This window comes from Squalius cephalus (assembly GCF_949319135.1).
Source record: "Squalius cephalus genome assembly, chromosome: 10".
In the NCBI taxonomy this organism is placed as follows: Eukaryota; Metazoa; Chordata; class Actinopteri; order Cypriniformes; family Leuciscidae; genus Squalius; species Squalius cephalus.
Window position 1 is genome coordinate 25,906,069 of NC_137131.1, and position 20,907 is coordinate 25,926,975.

At 38.2% G+C, this 20,907-nt stretch overlaps 1 protein-coding gene across 1 annotated transcript; it reads left to right on the plus strand.

Moving 5' to 3' along the window:
- The first annotated feature begins 2,180 nt into the window (after positions 1-2,180).
- On the plus strand, positions 2,181-20,549 carry p4hb (prolyl 4-hydroxylase, beta polypeptide). The gene is made up of 11 exons (XM_079883804.1): positions 2,181-2,551; positions 3,776-3,982; positions 7,081-7,214; positions 7,311-7,448; positions 11,086-11,190; positions 12,836-12,961; positions 13,049-13,249; positions 13,513-13,633; positions 14,656-14,837; positions 16,021-16,128; positions 19,386-20,549. Exons 1-11 carry the CDS (start codon positions 2,413-2,415, stop codon positions 19,449-19,451), a joined length of 1,527 nt encoding a protein of 508 aa, XP_079739930.1. The 5' UTR covers positions 2,181-2,412; the 3' UTR covers positions 19,452-20,549.
- The last annotated feature ends 358 nt before the right edge of the window (positions 20,550-20,907 follow it).

The window sequence follows — 20,907 nt, forward strand, 5'->3', positions numbered from 1 at the left end:
TTGGATGTGCAGTTGCCGCAGCACAGCCAATGAGAGTTACTTCTGTAAATCGAGGAAAAGGAGTTTCCCCTTTTCCCGCAACATCTGTATCCACGTAAAAATGCTTTGAAACTTTAATTAAACTAGAGATATTTCAATTGGGTGATTATAATTTAATGTTTTGTGAGGTCTTTTTCATTTTTGTGATTATTTTGCGGTTAAATTAGGAATTATGCAGGATCGCAAAAAATGCGACATTTTGTTGATTTTGCGTTGTATTCAGTGATCGCGTAATCGCGAAAAACTGGAGGGACTGACTTTGAACAGGCAAACTATGCTTCCAACAGTGTCTAGTGCCTTCACTATCTTTTTGTATCCTGTTCTTTGTTTGTGAAGGGCGATGATATCTTTTTGGACCATTCTTTTGACTTAGCCATAATTCTAACATGCAGTCAAACATGACACTCAACAAACCTAGCCAGTCCAGATATTTCATGTGTTCTAGCTCAAGCACACCTGGTGCAACTAAAGAAGCCCTTGATTAGTTGCATCAGCTGTGCTTGAGACAACCCCTCTTTTGCAGATTTGTGCTGTTGTGAGGGATTCTATTCAGTGGGGTTGAATAATTTGGAGACTGCAGAAGTCATTAAAAGTTGCATTTTCAGTTGAATTTGGGGAAACCACTTGAAACATTTGTTGTGTTGAACTATTTCAATTACTTTTGTTTGATTTGTTCATTGCAAACAGCTGAAAGTCTGTAAATTGTTCCAATAAATAAAAAAATATTTGCAATGGATGTTGAATAATTTCAATTACAACTGTATAATAAATTGTAGCCTATATTTTTGGAGTATATCAAATAAGTAGCCCTCTAGATTATTTTATCCCTTGAGGGAGCCCTCACTCACAAAAAGGTTGGAGACCCCTGGTCTAGAGTGTGCGGACCATGCACACATATTTACATAAGTTTATTTTTTAATAACTCCCAATATGTGCATGGAAAATTGTGTGCGCACATTTCAATGCCTTTTTGTGCTTATACATCAGGCGTCACCCTCGTGTTCTTCTTTCAGCTTCTTTGTGGGTTTTGAGGAAATTGAATGCAAGTTACAAAGAGTCTGACACTGCGTTTCTGTTAAAATGCTTCTTTCTTTCTTTTTTTCTTTCTTTATGTGTTTATTTCAGCACTTTGTGGTGTACGGCTCAGGGCTTGACATTAACTTTTTTGCTCACAAGCCACTGTGGCTAGTGGTTTTCCAAAGTTACTAGCCACTAGTTTCACTGGCCTCAATTTTGACATCGTTACCATGGGGAAAACTGCTATTTTTCAGGTTGGCAGGTGTGTCAAGCCCTGATTATAAGGTTTATAGCATGAAATCGTTTTCTAGCTAAAACCTTAAGTGCTGACATCATTTACAGCTAAATTTATGAAAAGTGTATTCATGCTTTCTTATCTCAAATTGGACTGGGGAAAAGACTCATTTTATCAAGATTTGATTACGTAATAATGAGGTAAATGCTTCTGGACTTTTATTAGCCTACTACTTATGCAAACTATTTAAAACATCTTATCTTTAGTTTAGGGGACACATAATTATGTTGTACATCCTAAAAAATATAGTTGACAAATGATTCGTATAACCACAGAAAGATTGTGGTTAAAGTAATAGTGCACCATTTCCTGTGTCAGCTCATTGTTTTATCATAGTGTTGGTCTTATTGACTGTATCTTATTCTTTTCTGTTTTACATTTTTTCATATTATTTTGCTTATAGGTGCATTGCCTTTATTTTGTCCTACAATAAACCCATGAACCGAAAACTTTTACTAATCAGGGAGTGTATTACATATTAATTATTTTAAGATTTGAAAAAGTTAAATTTCCTAAGTGAAATGTCCGTGGTTGGTTACTAATCAGATTGGATTCTGAGTTAGGATGTTTATGTAATACAGCCACAAACATGCAAAGAAAACATTCATTTAAATTAATGCTTGGTTTATGAATATATTAATTAGGATGCTCGCGTTCCTTCCTGGAGGAAAGAAGTCAATTAATCCGAGTTAATTCGCCAGTTGACTGGCCATCACGTCTGTTTACGCAACGTGACTAACCGCTATAATAATATGCATGTGCAGAGCATTCGCCATAGTAGGATTTGGAAATTAGTATTCAAGACGGGCAGATTCACTTCCAGGTGCTAGGAGACGCGCGGTCCACTCACAATTCAACACGAACAGCGTTCGGCCTCATAAATGCGCATGCGCAGCAGCGCCTTCCTCTCTGTTTCCTGCGCACATTGCCACGTTATTAGCGGCAGACACAAAAATCAAGTGTCACTCACTTCAGACTGTTAAAGGTGAAAGAATTGCAGACACGCTAACCGTCTCCATCACGGTTTCATTATTAGCTGGCACGTTTGGAGGTGATCCGAGATGCTGAAGTTGTTGGTTGTGTGCGCGCTGGCCTCTATGATAACGGCTGATATCACCGAGGAGGAGGACGTGCTTGTACTGAAGAAAAGTAACTTCGAGGAGGCGCTCAAAACTTACCCAAATATCCTTGTTGAGTTTTGTAAGTAGTCGCCAGCTTTGTTTGACTTGTTATTCATTTGTTTTACGACGATAGTTTGTGCATGAGTAAAATGCTAAACGAAACCCACTATCAGTGAAATTAGTTATGTTTTATTCTTAGTTTTAACTTGCAACCACAATAATTGATCTCTGTTCATGAGTCGATCTCCTTGTAGTAACATAGACGTGTGCTACGTAAATCTAACGTAAGAGTTCAATTTTGAACGCTTTCACAAAAGCGGACGCAATGTAACTGTTATTTAGACGTCATTGCCAGTCACTCAAACTCTGTTTTGATAAATAAAAGAGCAAGTTAAACCTTTTTGCGAATAATGCGTTCAATCGAAGTTAGCAGACGTGTAGTTTCAAATACATATTCAGGGCGATAACAGCCTTGGATTGGATTCTCTGAATTTCGTTTTTGTTGAAATGGTTAAACCCTGATTTGCACTTTCACTTGTTTTCGACTTTCGATTTCCTGGCCATTATTTATGTTCCACCACTTCATGCAAATGAGACGAGGTTTGACTTGTTATTGGCAAGCATCAATGAGTTTCTAATCATAAAAGACTTCTCAAACGTGTGTGTATCCGGACTGTTAGTTTATATGTGTCTTTACCGGGCTAAATTCATTGGCCGTTCTTAAAGTATATCCTGATTTATGGTCGTGATCGACCCTCAAATTAACCAATCACTGGTGTCCACGAGTGTTTCGTCATAATGGGAGGCGTGGTAGCGTGTAATATGGGCGGGGCTTCCCAGGGTCACAGAGCTAGGTTGACGTGTACATCAGAAAAATAACTTTTCTTGCTAAATAAATGAGAAATAAATAAAAAAATCTCGTGTGAACAGTGGAAAACATACCAGTGCAGTCTTACATTAGTTCTTTATTTGATAATATTGTGAAGTAGTTTTTGACACATACTGATTTTCATCTTAAGCATTATGAACTTTGGTCTTCTCTCACTACATGGCATGTTGTTAAAGCCATGACGTGTTGAGGGAGTGAGGATTAAGTTTGATTTATTCAGTTATTTTATCTAATTTCACTGCATTTGGACACCCAACTGAAACTTCATGCTGTTTCGTCATGAACCCAACTAACCTGTTCATTCAGACAAATTACTGCTAATGTAGTTTGTGAGTAAATGAATGCTTGATGTAAAATTACTAACATTCAGTAAATGTAAGATGTATTGAATTAACCACTTTTTGCTTATTGCAGATGCGCCATGGTGTGGGCACTGCAAGGCCCTGGTTCCCGAATATGCCAAAGCGGCTGGTATGCTGAAAGCTGAAGGCTCTGACATCAGACTAGCTAAGGTAGATGCCACGGAGGAAGCTGAGCTCGCTCAAGAGTTTGGTGTTCGTGGATATCCCACCATCAAGTTCTTTAAGGGAGGAGAGAAGGAGAACCCCAAGGAGTATTCTGGTTAGTGTAATGAGCCACACATTTTCTGTACAATATCTATGGTCCTTTTTGTATATGACCTACCAGAATGTTTTAAGTTTTTTTTTTTTAAACCTTTGTAAAAAATGTACACTACTTTTATTTGGATTTCAGATCTGTGAATAAAACGATAGGCTTTCAAAATCCGTAACAATATTTCTTTAAAACCAGATAAAATGATGTCAGTGAGTGTATATAATTTCTTTGTTTTGGTTAGAATTGCTAAAGAGTAATCTGACTATGCTATCGTACATCGTAAACCATAAGTCAACTTAGACAGGTCAGATGCTTGTGTACCATGAATGTGAGTGCTAACTGCTGAGGACGTGCATGTCATTCTGTACGTGGAAGCCCTGCGTTCTAGCCTGTGTATAAGGCGCCTCCCCCTTTCCTTCAACGTGCAGTTCCTCACGTTGCCTGTGGTATGGTTGATGTAGGCTTCTCTCAAAGTCTGTTTATTACAGTCTTACTCCTGCAGACCAGCCTCAGAAAAAGTTCTAGGACTTTCAATTGTCAGTCTAAAAGTTTGCGTTCTTTTTCTTATTTCTAACCTTTTTTTCTTATTTCTAACCTTTAATTTCTTAGGGCTAACCTTTTTTTTTCTTTTTTTTTTCTGTCAGCTGAGCCTGAACCCCTTAGATTTAAAATATTTACTTGAAGTACCCCCTGAGATTAAGTTAATATTTCAATTTAATGACACATGATCACAGTTGGTTAATGGTCACATTATATGCTTGTAAACGGTTCAAATATTCTAAAAATTGTAATTGATTTATTTTGATTTGTTGTTGTTTTAAAATTCACTTTTACAGTTTGCTTTTTACAAGAATTAAGTTAAAATGCTAATATTTATCTAAAAATTCTTTTCAACCATTAAAAACCTCTTTTGAAATGTAAAATCCTTAATCATTAAATTCTGTAAACTTCAGCCATTAAATGTTGGAAACCATGTGTATATATGTAAACTGAACTTGGCACACATTAGATTTACAAATGCATCTTAGACTGGCATGCTTGCAGAGATTGAGTTTTATAAGAAGCAGCGTTTAGTTTGAACCAAGCTGCTCTGAAAACATGGTATTATAAGCTGCACGTTAATAAAGAAAAAAACATTAGCTCTTCACTTGGAAACAAGCAGCACAACAGAATATATACTTTAAATCGCAGTTTTTGATTTATCACAATTTAAAGTATACCACTATTTTAGCTTTATTTTTGAATAACTGTGCACTCCTATTCACTTATTTTAGTGTTACTTTTGATTTAGTTAATTATCTTTTTATCAACTCACAAGCCCCCTGCAGTTCCCTCACAAACCCCTAGGTGTTTGCATACACTTTGGGAAATCCTGCCTTTTGGGATTGCAGAATTATCTGAAACTGTCTGGAACAAAAGAATTTCTGAAGTTTTGTCTGTCGCTATATCTGTAGCCTTGATGGAAGGACGCCGTCTGGGTTTCTGTAACGCATGATCTCAATAAGATCTCAGACATAATCAAATTCTGAACCCCAGTGTAATTGCTGACGTGTTGCATCAGTCATTCCTGCTGTAACCTGTGGCACTCATTACTGGTATAACAAGAGCAATATTAAGACTACCTTTGAAACTGTGTGTGATGTGTCATTCGGATTGACATGTCAGTCCTGCCCTGTGGCAATAAATGGATGAGGATACGTGGAAGGAGTACTTGAGTTAGATTTAATCTTTGTTTCCCAGAGAATGCAGGAACTGATCAAATGTATGCCTTAAAGTCCCCCTGTGTTGAAAATTAAGTTTTTAATGTTTGTCTATGTGGTATTTTTAATATGCTTAAAGACAAACCATGTGCAAATTCATAAGTCAACTCCATTGCAGAGTGTTTTTCTCTTTAAAACTGTCCACAAAACTTAAAGGTGCATTAAGCAACTTTTCATGTTAAAAATACCTGTTTTCTAACCCATACATGCTTAAACAATTGCCTGATGGGCTGAATGAGCCCTTCTCTGATCACTGAGATTGTCTCTATAATCCTGTAAAGTAAAATAAATAAGAGGGATTCGGGCCGGAATTTTAGACTGGGCGTGACGTCATGCGCGTTCACGACACGCTCACCTGGCTATGTCTGGCAGGTTTGTGTATTCGCCGCCATTCTCCATAGAAGATGGATTCTAAGAGACCGGCTTGTAGTTCATTTCAAACACCAACGCAAACTCCATGTAAGATTAAAAAAAGAAAACTTTTGTCCTTGAGCGTGCACACTTCTGGTTGCAGTTTCGCTTGCCGCCAGAGGGGGCATAGTTCTGCAAAAACTCAGAGACTTGCGCAATGCACCTTTAATGAAATGTTTAATGAAATTAGAAAATATGTAAGAGATCGTTAATTTAGTTGTATAGCCTACATGCATGTTTTTATATCCACATATTTTGTTCTAATGTCACAAGTAATAATCTCAGGGTTTACTGGAATTTACACGATTCTTTTTGTAGTGTGGTATTGGTGATGTACTAAAATAAACCTTTCTTCTCACTGTTGATTCCTGATGGTTAAGAGGACAATTACTTGAGTCGCGCCCTGTCGTTTCACAGAATAGTACAACGGCGAGCACGTGAAATTAGACTAGTTTATTTGCCTGATTTTTGTTGGTCATTTAACATTTCGATCCTAAAACAGCTGTTAAATATGAAATGTTTAGTTTAGCTACTTGCATCTTATCTCGCACTTTGACCACTAACTGAAGCATTGTGCTGTGCTGGAAATCACACTCAGCAGCTTTTGTGAACATTAAACCTGCCTACTTTGTCACCACTTGTCAGTGTCAAAATATTTGAGATGACCAATCAAATCAGACCCTGATAAGATCTTGGTGCTGTGCAATATCCTTGTGGAAATAAAGTGGAGTTAATACTATATTAGGCAAATATTTCACAACCTTTATTATATGCACCTCGGAAAAATACAGAGGTCTGGACCTCAGTGACCTAATAGATGGCTATGGCCATGTGCAAAGGCATTTTACTATAAATGTATTTCTGCTGTAAGTGTTTGCTTGGTGCCACCAGGATCTTTTGCCTCACTATGACATGCTCATGCTCTGTCTGCAGCTGGTCGACAGGCTGATGACATTGTCAACTGGCTGAAAAAACGAACTGGCCCTGCAGCCACTACTTTGAGTGATGTGACGCAGACAGAGTCTCTTATTGCTGATAATGAGGTTGCAGTAATTGGGTTCTTTAAGGTAAAATTTATTCTTTTCTTTAGCTAATTTAGCTAATTTGGATTTTTTTTTTTTAAACTTATTAAATGTATTACTGTTAATTGTTTTTCTCTGCAGGATGTTGAATCAGAAGATGCCAAGGCCTTTGTTAAAACCGCAGAGTCTGTGGATGACATACCCTTTGGCATCACCTCTGATGATGCAGTCTTTTCAAAGTTTGAAGTTGCCAAGGATGGTGTTGTGCTCTTTAAGAAGGTACACTGTTGTCCACTTTATAATGCTCTTCTGACTAAACTCTTTGACTCCTTGATATTTGCTTATTGCTTGCTTTTAAAGAGGCCATATTATACCCTTTTATAACATCTTGATTTTGTTTTTGGGTCTATTAGAGAAGGATTCATGCTTGAATGTTCAAATACATTTTTCACACATTTTATCTTGTTGCAGCACATCTTTTCCCAGTTTGTCAGTAACTCACTGGGCTGCATTTCCCAAAAGCATCGTAAGCCTAAGTTGATTATAGAGTAATCGCTACCAATGGTCTCTACGATCAACATAGGCTAACTATGCTTTTGGGAAACGCAGCGCTGTTCTGTGGCCTGTTGCACAAAGCTGGTTTCAGTTACTACCCAGGTAAGTTCGAGATTAGTTTGAGCAAGCTCTGGTTTTTCAGGCTCAAGAAGGTGGATTGGTTTTTAGCGGTGTTCATTGCCATGGTAACTTGCGCTACACAGCTAACCTGCTCCGGAGTAAGTTTTATTCTGGGTTAGAGATCGCAAACCAAAACTGGACCAATCAACTGTGAGCAAAGTGGCATGTATCAGATGCAATAAAGCCACGCCCCCTATATCTCGCTCTAAATTTTAGCATAATGGAAAAACTTTATAGACAAAATTGCTCATCTTTTGCTGCTAATTTAAATTTGTATTATGTGAATTATAACTAATATGCATTAAGTATATATATATATATATATATATATATATATATATATATATATATATATATATATATATATATATATATATATATATATATATATATATATATATATATATATATATAATTTTTTTTTTTTTTTTTTTTTTTTTAATTGACAAGTAATATTAAACTTTGCTTTTAAATTCATATGAAAATGAATATAATACACGCATTTATATATAATGCTTTTAAACAGTGTATTCATTTGAGCTCTTTGTGAACCTATAATTATTAGGCCTATTTCTTTGATTCACATGCATTGATATAGTCAGATGTTTTCTTTCAGCTACCTTCTCAAACTTTCGCTGCAGCATCTCTTAATATTTAGAAGAGAAATTAATTGTGCCGTTTCTCTCGAGAGAAGTGAATCATACTGATGTTCTCCATGTTCTCTGCACTTTCAGGTGCACATGCTTCAGAGTTAATCGCAAACTCTGGATCAAACCTGAGTTGACAGAACGTTTATAACGTTTAGCTTTGTGAGACGGCTGAACCTGATTAAAACCAGGTTGGATTTATCTGGATTTGTCAACTCTCTTAACCTACTCTGAAACTCAGTTTAAGCTAGCTTTGTGCAACAGGCCACTGGTCTGTATGAAGCCCCTCCTTCTGAAAATCTCAATGTGCTCTGACTGATCCACTAGATCAGTGTTGTAATTGGTTAACTGAAAGTGTCACTCACCTTACCATAACACAACTCAACCAGGCCTTGTCCCCTTGTTTGTGGAAGCCTTCGTTGGGAATTATTTAAACGAGTAATATTGTGATGAGTTTTCTTTCTGGGAAAGGACATGTGAGGCCTTTAAAAGAAGTTCAGATACTGCTTACTGATACAGAGAATAACTCTTTGAAGTGGACTGTGCTTTGTAACTTTGCAGACTCTTGAATGGGTAGTAGCAGGGCCTCCAGTAACTGGACGTTTAGGCCTGGATCATGAAAGGAGGCCCGGAAAATGATCATGATTTCAACTCGGGGCCCGTGATGAAGGTTCTTTAACTGACCCAAGGACTGTTTATTGTGGCCCTGGGTCGTAGTGTTTTAAATGGTACAATAAATAGTTTAATACAAGGGATCAGAACAATCACATGCTTTCAAACCTTTAGAAAAAAAACTCACAAGGGGGTGATAAAATATTATCAGCTAAACATCAAGCTCTTAAGAGAAGCGTGCAGCCATGGAAAGTTGATCCTGCTGCATCTAGTCATATCTGGCAATGCTATTATTGGTCTTTGCTCAGTCGCACTATAAATTTGGTTTTCCGGTTCAAGCTGACAGCAGATCTCCCCCCTTGACCTTTAAATTCATTATGTAATGATGCTCTAGTTTATCAGGGTCAGTGAGTCATTATGTCAGCCCATTAATACATTTTATTGCGCAGCTTCCTACAAAAGAAAAACTGAAAGTTTGGTAGAAATGTAGGCGTTTAGACACTTCACCCATTGCTTATAACACTTGAGCACCACATGAGTGAATTCACTTTCAAATGTGCCCATTTTGCCACCTGTTATTTCTGCTTGGGTCAAACAAAAACTCTCTGGTTTTGTCCATCCATTGCTACGCTACAGTAGTTTGTCTGATTAAAAAAAAAAAAATTTATTTATTTTTATTGTGGCATAGGTGACCTATTGACGTCACCTGAAAAATAGGATCAACTGGACATATCAGATTTTTCTTGATGCTGTTTGGTGTGGAGGTCCAAGATGATCAAATGGGAAATGTGCAAGATGATCAAATGTGGGAAATGTGTACATGATTTAGATTAAAGTATTCAGTGTTTTTTCATTCAGAAAATTATGTGCTTTAACTCTGAATGGGACACCCTGCTTCTGAGGTAGATCAGCTCCACACAGAGATGAAATCTTGTGGCAATTCAAGCATATTTCTCTCCGATCAGATCACAACCAATACTACTTGATGTGTGTTGAACCTCAGAGTACTGCTGATTAAATATCCCCTGATTAAGGATTGGCCTTACGTCACCCTACCTCACTCTCTACTCTTATCGTCCATCAGAAATCCATAGGGTTTCCATGGTCATAGTTTTCGAATTGTGACATGGAAATTTCTGTAATTTTCCCTGTAGTTATGCTTTGCTCTAAACCAGAACTCTATACCTAGAGGGCCACAGTCTTGCATGGGTTAGTTGCAACCCTGCTCCAACACGCATACCTGAAGGACTATATTAGCTGGATCATGTGCATTTAATTAGGGTTGAAGCTAAACTCTGCAGGGCTGTGGCCCTCCAGGAACTGAGTTTTGCACCCCTGCTCTAAATAGTTTTGTCAAGGCAAGCCTTAATGATCTGTGAGTGGTTAGCAAATTGAGTCTTCAATTAATTGTTAAAAGCAGTTCAAAAATTGGTCTGCATGATCCATTAGTGAATTTGAAAGATTTTAAAAGTCCTTATCCGTTCATGGAAATCCATTGTTTTAAAATGTGTGGTAATCCTGAATACAAATAAAAACGAATTTTCACAGACTAAATCACTGTATTTTACAGAAACTAGCTACAATGATTCATTCTCAGTAGGATGGATGTGCTCTAAATCTATAATCAGGAATGGGCTAAACTTCTTCTTGACCCCTGTCCCTAAAGCGGCTTTGAGATTCTGTCTCTTAGCACCCAAACACACTCTGAAATTCATTGTCCTTACTGCCTCATTCCAAAATGCAGCTGCTCGCTTTATGCATGCTATTAATGCCCACTGAATATGTCTTAACTAGAATATCCGCTGCCCTGCGACCAACAACTGTTACAGTCACGTTTCTATGCTGATTGATTCATAGTTCCCTACTCAACACTCAGTTACAGTGAATAATGCTCACCAGGTTTGTGTTGCTGTGTACACAGAGAAATGCAGTGTAAATAAGACTTGATTTAACAATCTCTCTCTCTTTCTTTCCCCCCCAAGTTTGATGAGGGTCGGAATACTTTTGATGGAGAGATCAGCAAAGAAAATCTGCTGCCCTTCATCAAGGCCAACCAGCTTCCCCTGGTCATTGAGTTCACGGAGCAGGTACACTTGACTTTTTATCCACATTTCTGTTTGTTGCTCCATATTGACATTTAGAGTTTGAACTGTTGTATACAGGACCCAGGTTGCCATATTTGTATTTTCACTGAGATGTGAAATTGAATGGGCCTCATTTATGAAACGAACGTACAACAGAAAACTGGGCGTCCGGCCATTTCTACGCAAAACTTGACATTTATCAATATGGACATGAGTGGTGGCTACGATCAAATCACACGTCTCATCTCGTGTACCCAAGTTTTTGAATTGGTGTGAATTTGCGTGTAGCATAATAAATCTGGTGGAACTGTAATGAGTGTTTTCTTCATTTTAGATTATTTTCTTGAAGCTCATCAATTGGTCATTAACCGTTAAATGACTAGATTGTCAAATTAAAATTATAGATTGGTGTGTGTGTGAGACCCATTAAAAAATGCCACATGTTATTTCCCCTCAGGGGTTTAGCTTTACATGCACAAATAGCAGCGTAAACAACAGAACATGAGGATTCCCACATGGTCACACTATGTACCTGCAGAATAAAAACATAATAAATTGTACTATATAAAAGGGATAAAATGAATAGGACTACACAAAATATATTTCACTTAATTAATTAACAGATTAACTAAAGGAAAAAACTGCGACTAGTATAAGCAGGCTCGTTTGTGACACTCTAATGCACTGTATTTGTTTTCTTTATCTATATTTTATTAAAACCAACTGATCATGCAGGCGCCTCAAGCGCGCACAGTTCCGCACACACAAAATATCAGTTCTACTGTTGCTAACTTTGCATTTTAGTTTGATGAATGGCTGAAATGTCATCAACCAAACATAAGTTACACTGCTCAATTTAAAGGGTCTGCTGTAAAATCAGCATGCCCAGCACCCAGCCAATCATATTTTTGCACATATGAAGGATGCTGTTCTACATGGATACTGGAACACGAATGAAGTAAAAAGCCTTATTTACATAATAGTTTAACAACCAAAAGTTAGATGGCAAATTTGGAAACGTATTTGGGTTCTTGCCGAATGAGAGGTGAGCCCATTAGCCTAAATTGTTTATAATGTGTAAATTTAATGTATAATGTTAAAATTATAGATATATATATTATAAAAAGGCTATAGTGGCAATGTTTTTTTTTTTTTTTTTTTTTTAGCTACTTATTTTTCATTCTTCTGTTGAATACTGTTAAATTAAGGATTTGTTGTGGAGTGAAGGGAAAATAGCCTAGTTTAGGGTTTATAATGTTTGTAAATGTTTCGTTTTATTTACCGGTATTCAATATACATATAAATTAATATAATTGTTTGCAATTACAAGGTTAACGGGTGTTTTTTGGAGTATGAGATGCTTCCTCTTCTTGGCCAGGTTACATTTCACCATGTCAAACTCTAGGGGCGAGGCTTCTAAATCGTGAATTTTTAGGGGCGTGATATTCAAATGACACTTTTTTTCATTGATTTATCATCGTACGATTATTCGTATGATGGGATTTGCAGCATACGAATGTTTCATAAATCACATGTGAACCCTGTCGTAAAATGTCTGTTATTTTGCTAAATGAGGCCCAATGTGTTTTAAGATTGGAGGTTGTGGGTGGGGGAAATTAATTCTGAGTTTCTTATTCTTCCATTGCAGACTGCCCCAAAAATCTTTGGAGGTGAAATCAAATCCCACATCCTAATGTTTGTACCTAAAACAGCCAAAGACTTCCAGGACAAGATGGACCAATTTAAGAAAGCAGCAGAGGGCTTCAAAGGCAAAGTGGGTGCCCCTTTATTTTAAGATTTGTTTCCTTTTTTTTTTTTTTTTTTTTACATTTGGATTTAACCTAATTTGCTTTCCCTGCAGATTCTCTTCATCTTTATTGACAGTGATGTGGATGATAACCAGCGAATTCTGGAGTTCTTTGGTCTTAAGAAGGAAGAGTGCCCAGCAATCCGCCTCATCACCCTTGAGGAAGAGATGACCAAATACAGACCAGAATCCTCAGAAATCACAGCAGAGAACATAATCACCTTCTGCACAGCCTTTACAGAGGGGAAACTAAAGGTGGTGGAGAACATTGCTTGGGTTTAAGGTTTTAATAGCTACATTTAGTAGTAACTTTTAATAAATGGGCTTCTGTATCAAATTTTGAAATATACAATGATGATATTATGAACTGATAAGAAAATTGTGATATTAAACCTGCAGATTTTGATCATTGGATGGGAATTTTGGCACTAATATTGACTTAATGTTGGCGTTTAATGATGTTAAGAAAATGTGTTCTGTCTCTCTGGAATGATTTTAATGTCGTTTTTTTTCTGTAGCCTCATCTGATGAGTCAGGACATTCCTGAAGACTGGGATAAGAACCCTGTCAAGGTCTTGGTTGGCAAAAACTTTGAAGAGGTTGCCTTCAACCCTGCCAAGAATGTCTTTATAGAGTTTTGTAAGTATTATTTTTATTTATTTTTTTCAATATAAAAATATTTGCTTGGATGCAAGTTCTCTAGCCTTGAATGTTGCTGGTCCTTGAGTTTCATGTCTGACCAGTTGTTTTGAGGGATCACTTTTCATGGCAAATTGCCTGTTTTATTTTAAGGCGGCATCTCTTGATTGCCGCTCTCAAAGCCTGGCATCATAAACTAAAGATTCCTGTCCAGCATACTGCTAATCCTGGCATCGGTACTCACAGGATGCTTGCATAATCTCTTAAACATGCAATAATGGGAAATGCTGAGATAATTTTGGCTCCAGAGTTATTAAAAGCAACTTGCTTCCCAAACTTGGCACTTTTTTTTCTCTGACTGACTTTCTAACAAATTTGTCTCTGGGTTATGCACAGAGGGTGTTCTTTGTGTCATTTGAGGGCGGGCATTAGGAGTGCCGGTCAATTGAGCATGTGAAAAGTTCGGATTTCCATCGATGTCCAATGTTTAAACAGTGGGTAGGATTTCAGCATGCGTCCAGCTGTCAGTAACCAGTGCCTGATGCACAACTGCTTTTTTCCACAACTTTACTCCTACTCCTATTCGGTTTTGTATTCCTCTGCACCCTGAAACGGTTGTAGGGTCCTGTACATTCCTGTTTCTATACCCTGTACTCTCTGCAAGTCTGCCAATTTTTAGCCATTATCCAACATTATTTCATGATGGGTCATCATTATCACAAATATCAAGTACTTTTATCTGCATAGTTAGTCATTGCTGCCAGTGGGGTTTTGTATAGTCGAGCCATGTATGTCCAAGCATGCACGACACAATGTGTAATCACATTTTTGGAGAATTATATCCGTGTAACAAATCGCTTCTGTCTTGCTCTCGGATTTGTTGCACTTGCTCTGCATTTGTAGTCCAATTAAAATGATCGTTTACCCAAAATTAAGGTCTGTCATTTACTCACCTTTATGCTTTATCAAACCTGTTTGATTTTTTTTTTTCTTTATTCCCTTTGCTTTTTTTTTCTCTCCAGATGCCCCATGGTGTGGTCACTGTAAGCAGCTGGCCCCCATCTGGGATCAGTTAGGTGAGAAATTCAAAGACAACGCAAATATCGTTGTGGCCAAGATGGACTCCACAGCCAATGAGATTGAATCTGTCAAAGTGCATAGCTTCCCCACGCTAAAGTTCTTCCCTGCTGGCGATGACCGTACGGTAAGGCCATGCAAGAAATTGTCTTAGGAGTATTTTTTTTAAAATATATATTTTAAAAGCAGACTTAGTTTATAGAAGACTTATTTTAAAAACATAAAAAATCTTACCAATCCCAAACCTTTAAACGGCAGTGTATATACACACATTTTTTGGTATATGTATGCATGTGTATGTACAGTATCTCACGAAAGCGAGTACACCCCTCACATTTCAGCGAACATTTTAGAATATCTTCTCAAGGGACCATAGAAATGAAACTTGAATATATTTTAGAGTAGTCAATGTGCTGCTTGTATAGCAGTATATATTTACTGTGCTCTGAAATTAACTCAACATACAGCCATTATTGTCAAAATAGCTGGCAACAAAAATGAGTACACCCTGAGTGATAATAGCTGTACATCATTTAACCATGCAAAGCCATGTCCTGTTCATCATTTTCATGTTTTTGTCTGCTTGACAGGACCATACAAATTTGCGTATCTTGTATTAGAGTAGTTAAAATTTGTGCTTTGAGTACAATTCTTTCATACTGACCACTGGATGTTCAACATGGCACCTCATGGCAAAGAACTCTGTAATGATTAGAAAATTAGAATTGTTGCTCTCCACAAAGTTGACCTAGGCTATACGAAGATTGGTAACACCCTGAGTTACAGTACAGGCCAGGATCATACAGAGGTTTTCCAAGATGGGTTCCACTTGGAACAGACCTCGCCAGGGTCATTATGGGTCAGCCCCCCCCCCCCTTTTTTTTTTAAGTTTGTATTCCTAATTTTGAACAGTTTTTTGTTCTGAGATAAAGCCTGCCTCACAACACATGCGGTGGAAACGAGACACTCCTGGCCCAGTGAATTCATCCCTTGTCTAGGTTCATAGAGAGATGTAGGTACCCCATGGATTTAATTCTGGAATTTAAAAACCTCATCATTCTAAAATGTGTTTTGAGGAAACGGACCGTCTGGAAACCATGGATGTCCATGGATGTTGACAATAAAAGACCACTATGGTAAATGAGTGTTGAGTTTACTTAAGTTACTGCTAAAATTAATCTTTGCTAGAGCCCAGTTTTGCAAGTTTACCCAACTATGACCAACACCATAAACAAGTTACTGAGATGTATTGAATGCTTTTTTTGATTTTGAAACGTTTGTCACTTATGTCTTTTTCTTTCTTTCTGTAGGTAATTGACTACAATGGTGAGAGAACACTAGATGGATTCACAAAGTTTTTGGAGAGTGGAGGAAAAGAAGGTGGAGCACCAGCTGGAGATGAGGATGAAGAATCAGATGTATGTATAACTTTACTGCAATTAAATTTGTTTTTCAGTCATTTGGTAGCCTGGGTTTCCCCATGCTGCCTTGCGCACAGCGCGATTTTATTCACGCTGCTAGGCAGCCTGGATTCCATGGACCAGATTTTTGCCTCAGCGAGGGGACCAATCACAGAACGGGGAGGGAGTAGCAAGACGATGACGACGTCTATGCGACACACCGAAGCAGTTTGTTTATATCTATGGATCCAACATGGCAGCAGACCTTTCGATGCAGCCTTAAACTTGCGTTCTAAACTACTTAGAACACTATCTATTTCGTCGTCTTCCTCGTCGAATTTCTGTCGCTCTACATGCGTCATCTGGTATAATTGAAACGATTGGCTATGAGCTACGTGCAGGCGCATTTGATAGACATTCGTAGCGCCCAATAAACGGCTCTGGGCATTCATAAACCACGCCTCAAATACGAGAAAATGAACATGTGGTTCCCAGACCACGTCTCAATGAGACTAGGTCTGACGTTAGCCAGGCTAGTCATTTGGTTTAACTTTGTTGAATTTGTTAATTTGCTAAATTTGTCATTAGCATTGCCAATATAAATAGTCAATGTTACCAATAGTTGGCATAATATTGGTTGTAAGCTTGAAGAGTTTGCTTGTGGAGCTGCAGTTGTTTGCTGTCTGTCTCATGGGCATTCCTGGCTCTGGTCCTCCTCTGCAGGGGGTAAAAGACCCTGCTGCAAATCTGTCAGACAGGCAATTGTCAAGAGCCTGAGGCCCCGTTTACACCTGGTATTAAGAAGCATTTTCGTCAATCCGATCACAAGTATACAATGCTAAATACAGCTGTAAACCTGGTCTAAAATCTTTTGAGCTGGTCCACATTCTACCACTTCCAGAGGTAGTAAAAAAAACTAATTTGACCGGATGCATTCGTGTGTAGGCTCTCATGTGGTCGAATGCATTTGAAATAGGCTTGCTGCGGTAGTCTGTTTGCTCGTACACTATTACTTTACTTGCCCACCATGGCACAGCCCCCTCTGTCTTTTTTTTTTTTTTTTTTTTTTTTTTGTGGAAATAAAAACCATTTAGTTTAGTTGGACAACGGATGCTAGAATTATTAACTGAAAGGGTCTGCTCTGCTCCATGCAGCATCAGTGTCATTGACAAATATGTCATCTTGTAAAATGTGCGGTCAGTACGATTGCTCCCTATACATGGAGTACCCGTGGTCGTAAATTTGACTGATTCGAGTGAGTGCACATTCAAAAGCAATTTCAATACCCCGCGTATAGATAGCAGCTCCCTGGTTATAGGCCTATAGACATAAGCGCATAACCGTGCGCGCGCTCGTTTCGTCCATTTAGATTGAAAGATCTGAAAAAGCCCATACATTTACCCACATATAGACCCCTCCCCTTGAAGAAATCAGGACAGAAGTGGTCTGAAGTGGATAAGAAACAGATTAAAATACCAGGTATAAACGGGTGTTTCTCCCTGGTCTACTTGTGATCCGATCGACCAAAACTCATCTTGATACCAGGTTTAAACTAGGGCTGGACCCGAATATTCGTTCGGTGGGTTGGTATTCGATTTGAAAATTTGATAATCGAATATTCTGGGTTTTTTTTGTTTTTTGCACACCTGGGATCCCCCGCGAAACGGTTCTCATTCGCGCTTGAATAAGGCCGGTGACACACTGGCTGCGTGGCATGTCTGTTTTTATTTCGGCTCCCATGTTAACAGGTTGGAGTTTGCACACTGCCTGCGTGAGACACGCGTCTCAGTTGCGGCTCAAGCCACGCGGAAAACGCGTGCATGCTAGAAATAGAACAACGGGAGTGTTCTCTGGCTAGAGCGCAGTACAGCAGGAGTGTGTATGGACCGAAGTGCATGCCTGAGCTTGTGTTTTGGGTTAAGCTGCGTTGCTTTGACATTGTGGAAAATAGAATAATAGAAACAAAATGTATTAGCCTTTTTACCCGTTATTATCAATCTAAATTAATCTCGTTTTTAATTTAACTTAATTTCGTTTTTCTTTATTTAAATTTCGTTTTTTCTTTATTTAAATTTCGTTTTTCTTTTATTTAAATTGTTTTTCTTTATTTAAATCTACCCTTTACTGTGTCAGTAATTTGTTAGTCAGAAAAATATTAGACTACCTTAAAAGTAGCCTATTGCTTAAGTTAACAGACCTGTGTGTGTGCGCGTTTTATAGCACTAGTGCAGTGTCCGTTCTCGGAGCATATAAGCCTTGCCCGCGTGAGATGCGCCGCTTCCCGCTCGCGCTGTTCTGTAGTTTACTAAAAGTTTATTAATTCTGAATGTGTTGCGTCTCGCGTGTCCATCTATTGCACCAAATGCGACACTGCACTCCCTTGTGAAGTCGGTTGGATGAACGGTTCTCGAAATCAAAATGCAAACGGACATACCGACACATAGAGATTCCTGTCTTTATTAGAGAGAAGAATATGTTCAGCACCCTCTCTCCGAAGCTTCGAATATTCGATGTTCATTACTACCGAAGCTTCGAAGCTCAAAAAATGGTATTCGGACTAGCCCTAGTTTAAACAGGCCCTGGGTTATGCAGAGTTCATTTAAAGTGGCCCTTCATCAACCTTTAAAGTTTGGGTGTCATTCAATTATAAACTTCCACCTTATTTCCTTTCACGCTGGCTTCAGTGATGTCCAGATCAGTCCTCAGTCCCAGAGTCTTTGAGACGAATGTTATCAGAGTTTAGGCACCATCTGGGACCATAGAAATCCATTCCAGACTCCCTGCTTCCTCTTTGGGGAAGTCTAATTGTAGAACATTATCATTGCCACTAATTCCCAACACAACTGTAATAGCTGTTTACCTTCTAGTCCCATCCCATGATTCCCCTACCCCCCACTTATAGTATACCACTTATTACCACAACTGACAGGACTAAGTCAGTCAACGATAGCTAGTCCACACGTTCCAGCTATGAGGAAAGAGCTTTGCAGCCAAACACTGGTGACAACAGATCTCAGCCCTGTGAACGTATCGTGCTCTTTTTTTTTTTTTTTCTTTTTTTTTTTTTTGCAGGGATTACTGGCATGTTTGTGGCAGGGCATATTAGTTTTGATAAATTGAATTCATGCTAGTACAAATGGCCTTCTGGTAGAGATGGTCATAATTGGCTGTGAAAACATTTGTTTTGGTGGCCAATAATAAAAGTAGTTTCCCTTGCACTAAAACAGCCTTGTTTTTACATTGATTCTAAAAAGAATATATTGTGCTTTCCACAGGATCTTGATCTGGATGATGCAGAGGAGGATGATTCTGATGTGGAAGAGGGACACGATGAGTTATAAGAGTTAGGAGGAAAAGGCGAGACAAAACCCTTCACCACCACCACCACCACCTCCACTTTAAACCTCCCTGTCTGTGAACACTAAAGCTTTTCCTAACTAATCGTACAGTCACTGGGCGTTACAGGGTCCTTTGTCAGCCTGTACTGTCATTACCACCCCGGCCAACCGTCTGCAGCCCAGAGAAGTGCCTCTCTGCCCACAACTATCTCTTTGAAGCGTTTTATTTTACAGGGATTTCTGGCATTAAACTATATCTAGATTTTAGGTTCAATTGTAATGGTAATCTGTTAAACTTTATCTGTCCCCCAACTCAAATATATGATCCTGGGACTGATTTTAAGATTTTGCAGCTTAATACTGGTAATATTCTACCCATGAAGGAGGGGGGAGGCTAGTTATTCTACCTTGATTGTTATCTGAAAGAAAAGACATTTCAGGGCAGAGGGGCTATATGTTGATGTTCATAGGGTGGAAACAAAATTATTATAATGGGCTGCTATTACAGTGCATGCAAAACTTAGCTGAGAACAAACTAAGGTACCTTCCCTGTTCCTTTACTGTCAAACCACATTGTCATTTTCTATATTTTTCAAAATCTTTAACAACTGCTACTGAATTATTTTTAAAGATGTAAAAGTGGAGAACTAGTTTTATTTAATTTTATATTTTGATGATTTTCTTTTTTATAACCTTGCATACTGAAGGGCCCAGAAACAGCACTTTTGTTGTTTTTATACCTGGGGCAGAGTTGGCCCTCTCAGCTTTCTGGTCATCAGGGAGGATGATTTGAAACCTTTTTTTGCACTTCATTGAGTGCCATCAGAGATTCCATATCAGTTACTGAAATGGCAAAGATTTGTCATCTTGTAAGGACAACTCATCTTCCATACCCTTCCTGCTTTCCATCCTTAGTGGAAGATTCCTTCCAACCATTGCCGGTTGACAACATCTGAGTGGTCAGTGTGACGGGGAGGAGAAAGGGCTTGTAACCAGCTTAATCAGTCTTTTCCCCTATGTCAGGGTTCAGGGTTATGAGTGTGTGATTTAACCCTCATGTTCTGTCTTTATTTTTCTAGGAGGGGTGAATTTCAGGGGTGACATTTGAAGAAAGGGATGGTTTGGGAATTATATTGGGAGGAATTTGGGTTTTGAAACATGTTTGAGAACAAGCATTCCATTGAATTTAAATTGACTGATAAAGTAAACTGGTGGCCAAATAAACAACACAATGGTGATAAACCTGTTGGATTGTGTTTTATTTCTTGTATTTTGTGTTTTAACATGACTGATTCAGTCATTTGGCATAATCTAAAATGAAGATTAAAGGCTGTGAAGATTAAAGTTTACCTAAAAATAAAAGCTATTTATTCAGTCCCTGCTGTTCCAAACCTGTATGGTGTTTTTTTCCATGAGACATGAAAATGATTCTCTTGAAAAAGTCTTTGTACATTTTTAT

Coding starts and splice junctions, on each gene's coding strand:
- p4hb (XM_079883804.1), top strand. CDS start 2,413: ATGCTGAAGTTGTTGGTTGTGTGCGCGCTGGCCTCTATGATAACGGCT. Junction 7,449..11,085: donor GTGTTGTGCTCTTTAAGAAG/GTACACTGTTGT, acceptor TTCCCCCCCAAG/TTTGATGAGGGTCGGAATAC. Junction 11,191..12,835: donor TCATTGAGTTCACGGAGCAG/GTACACTTGACT, acceptor CTTCCATTGCAG/ACTGCCCCAAAAATCTTTGG.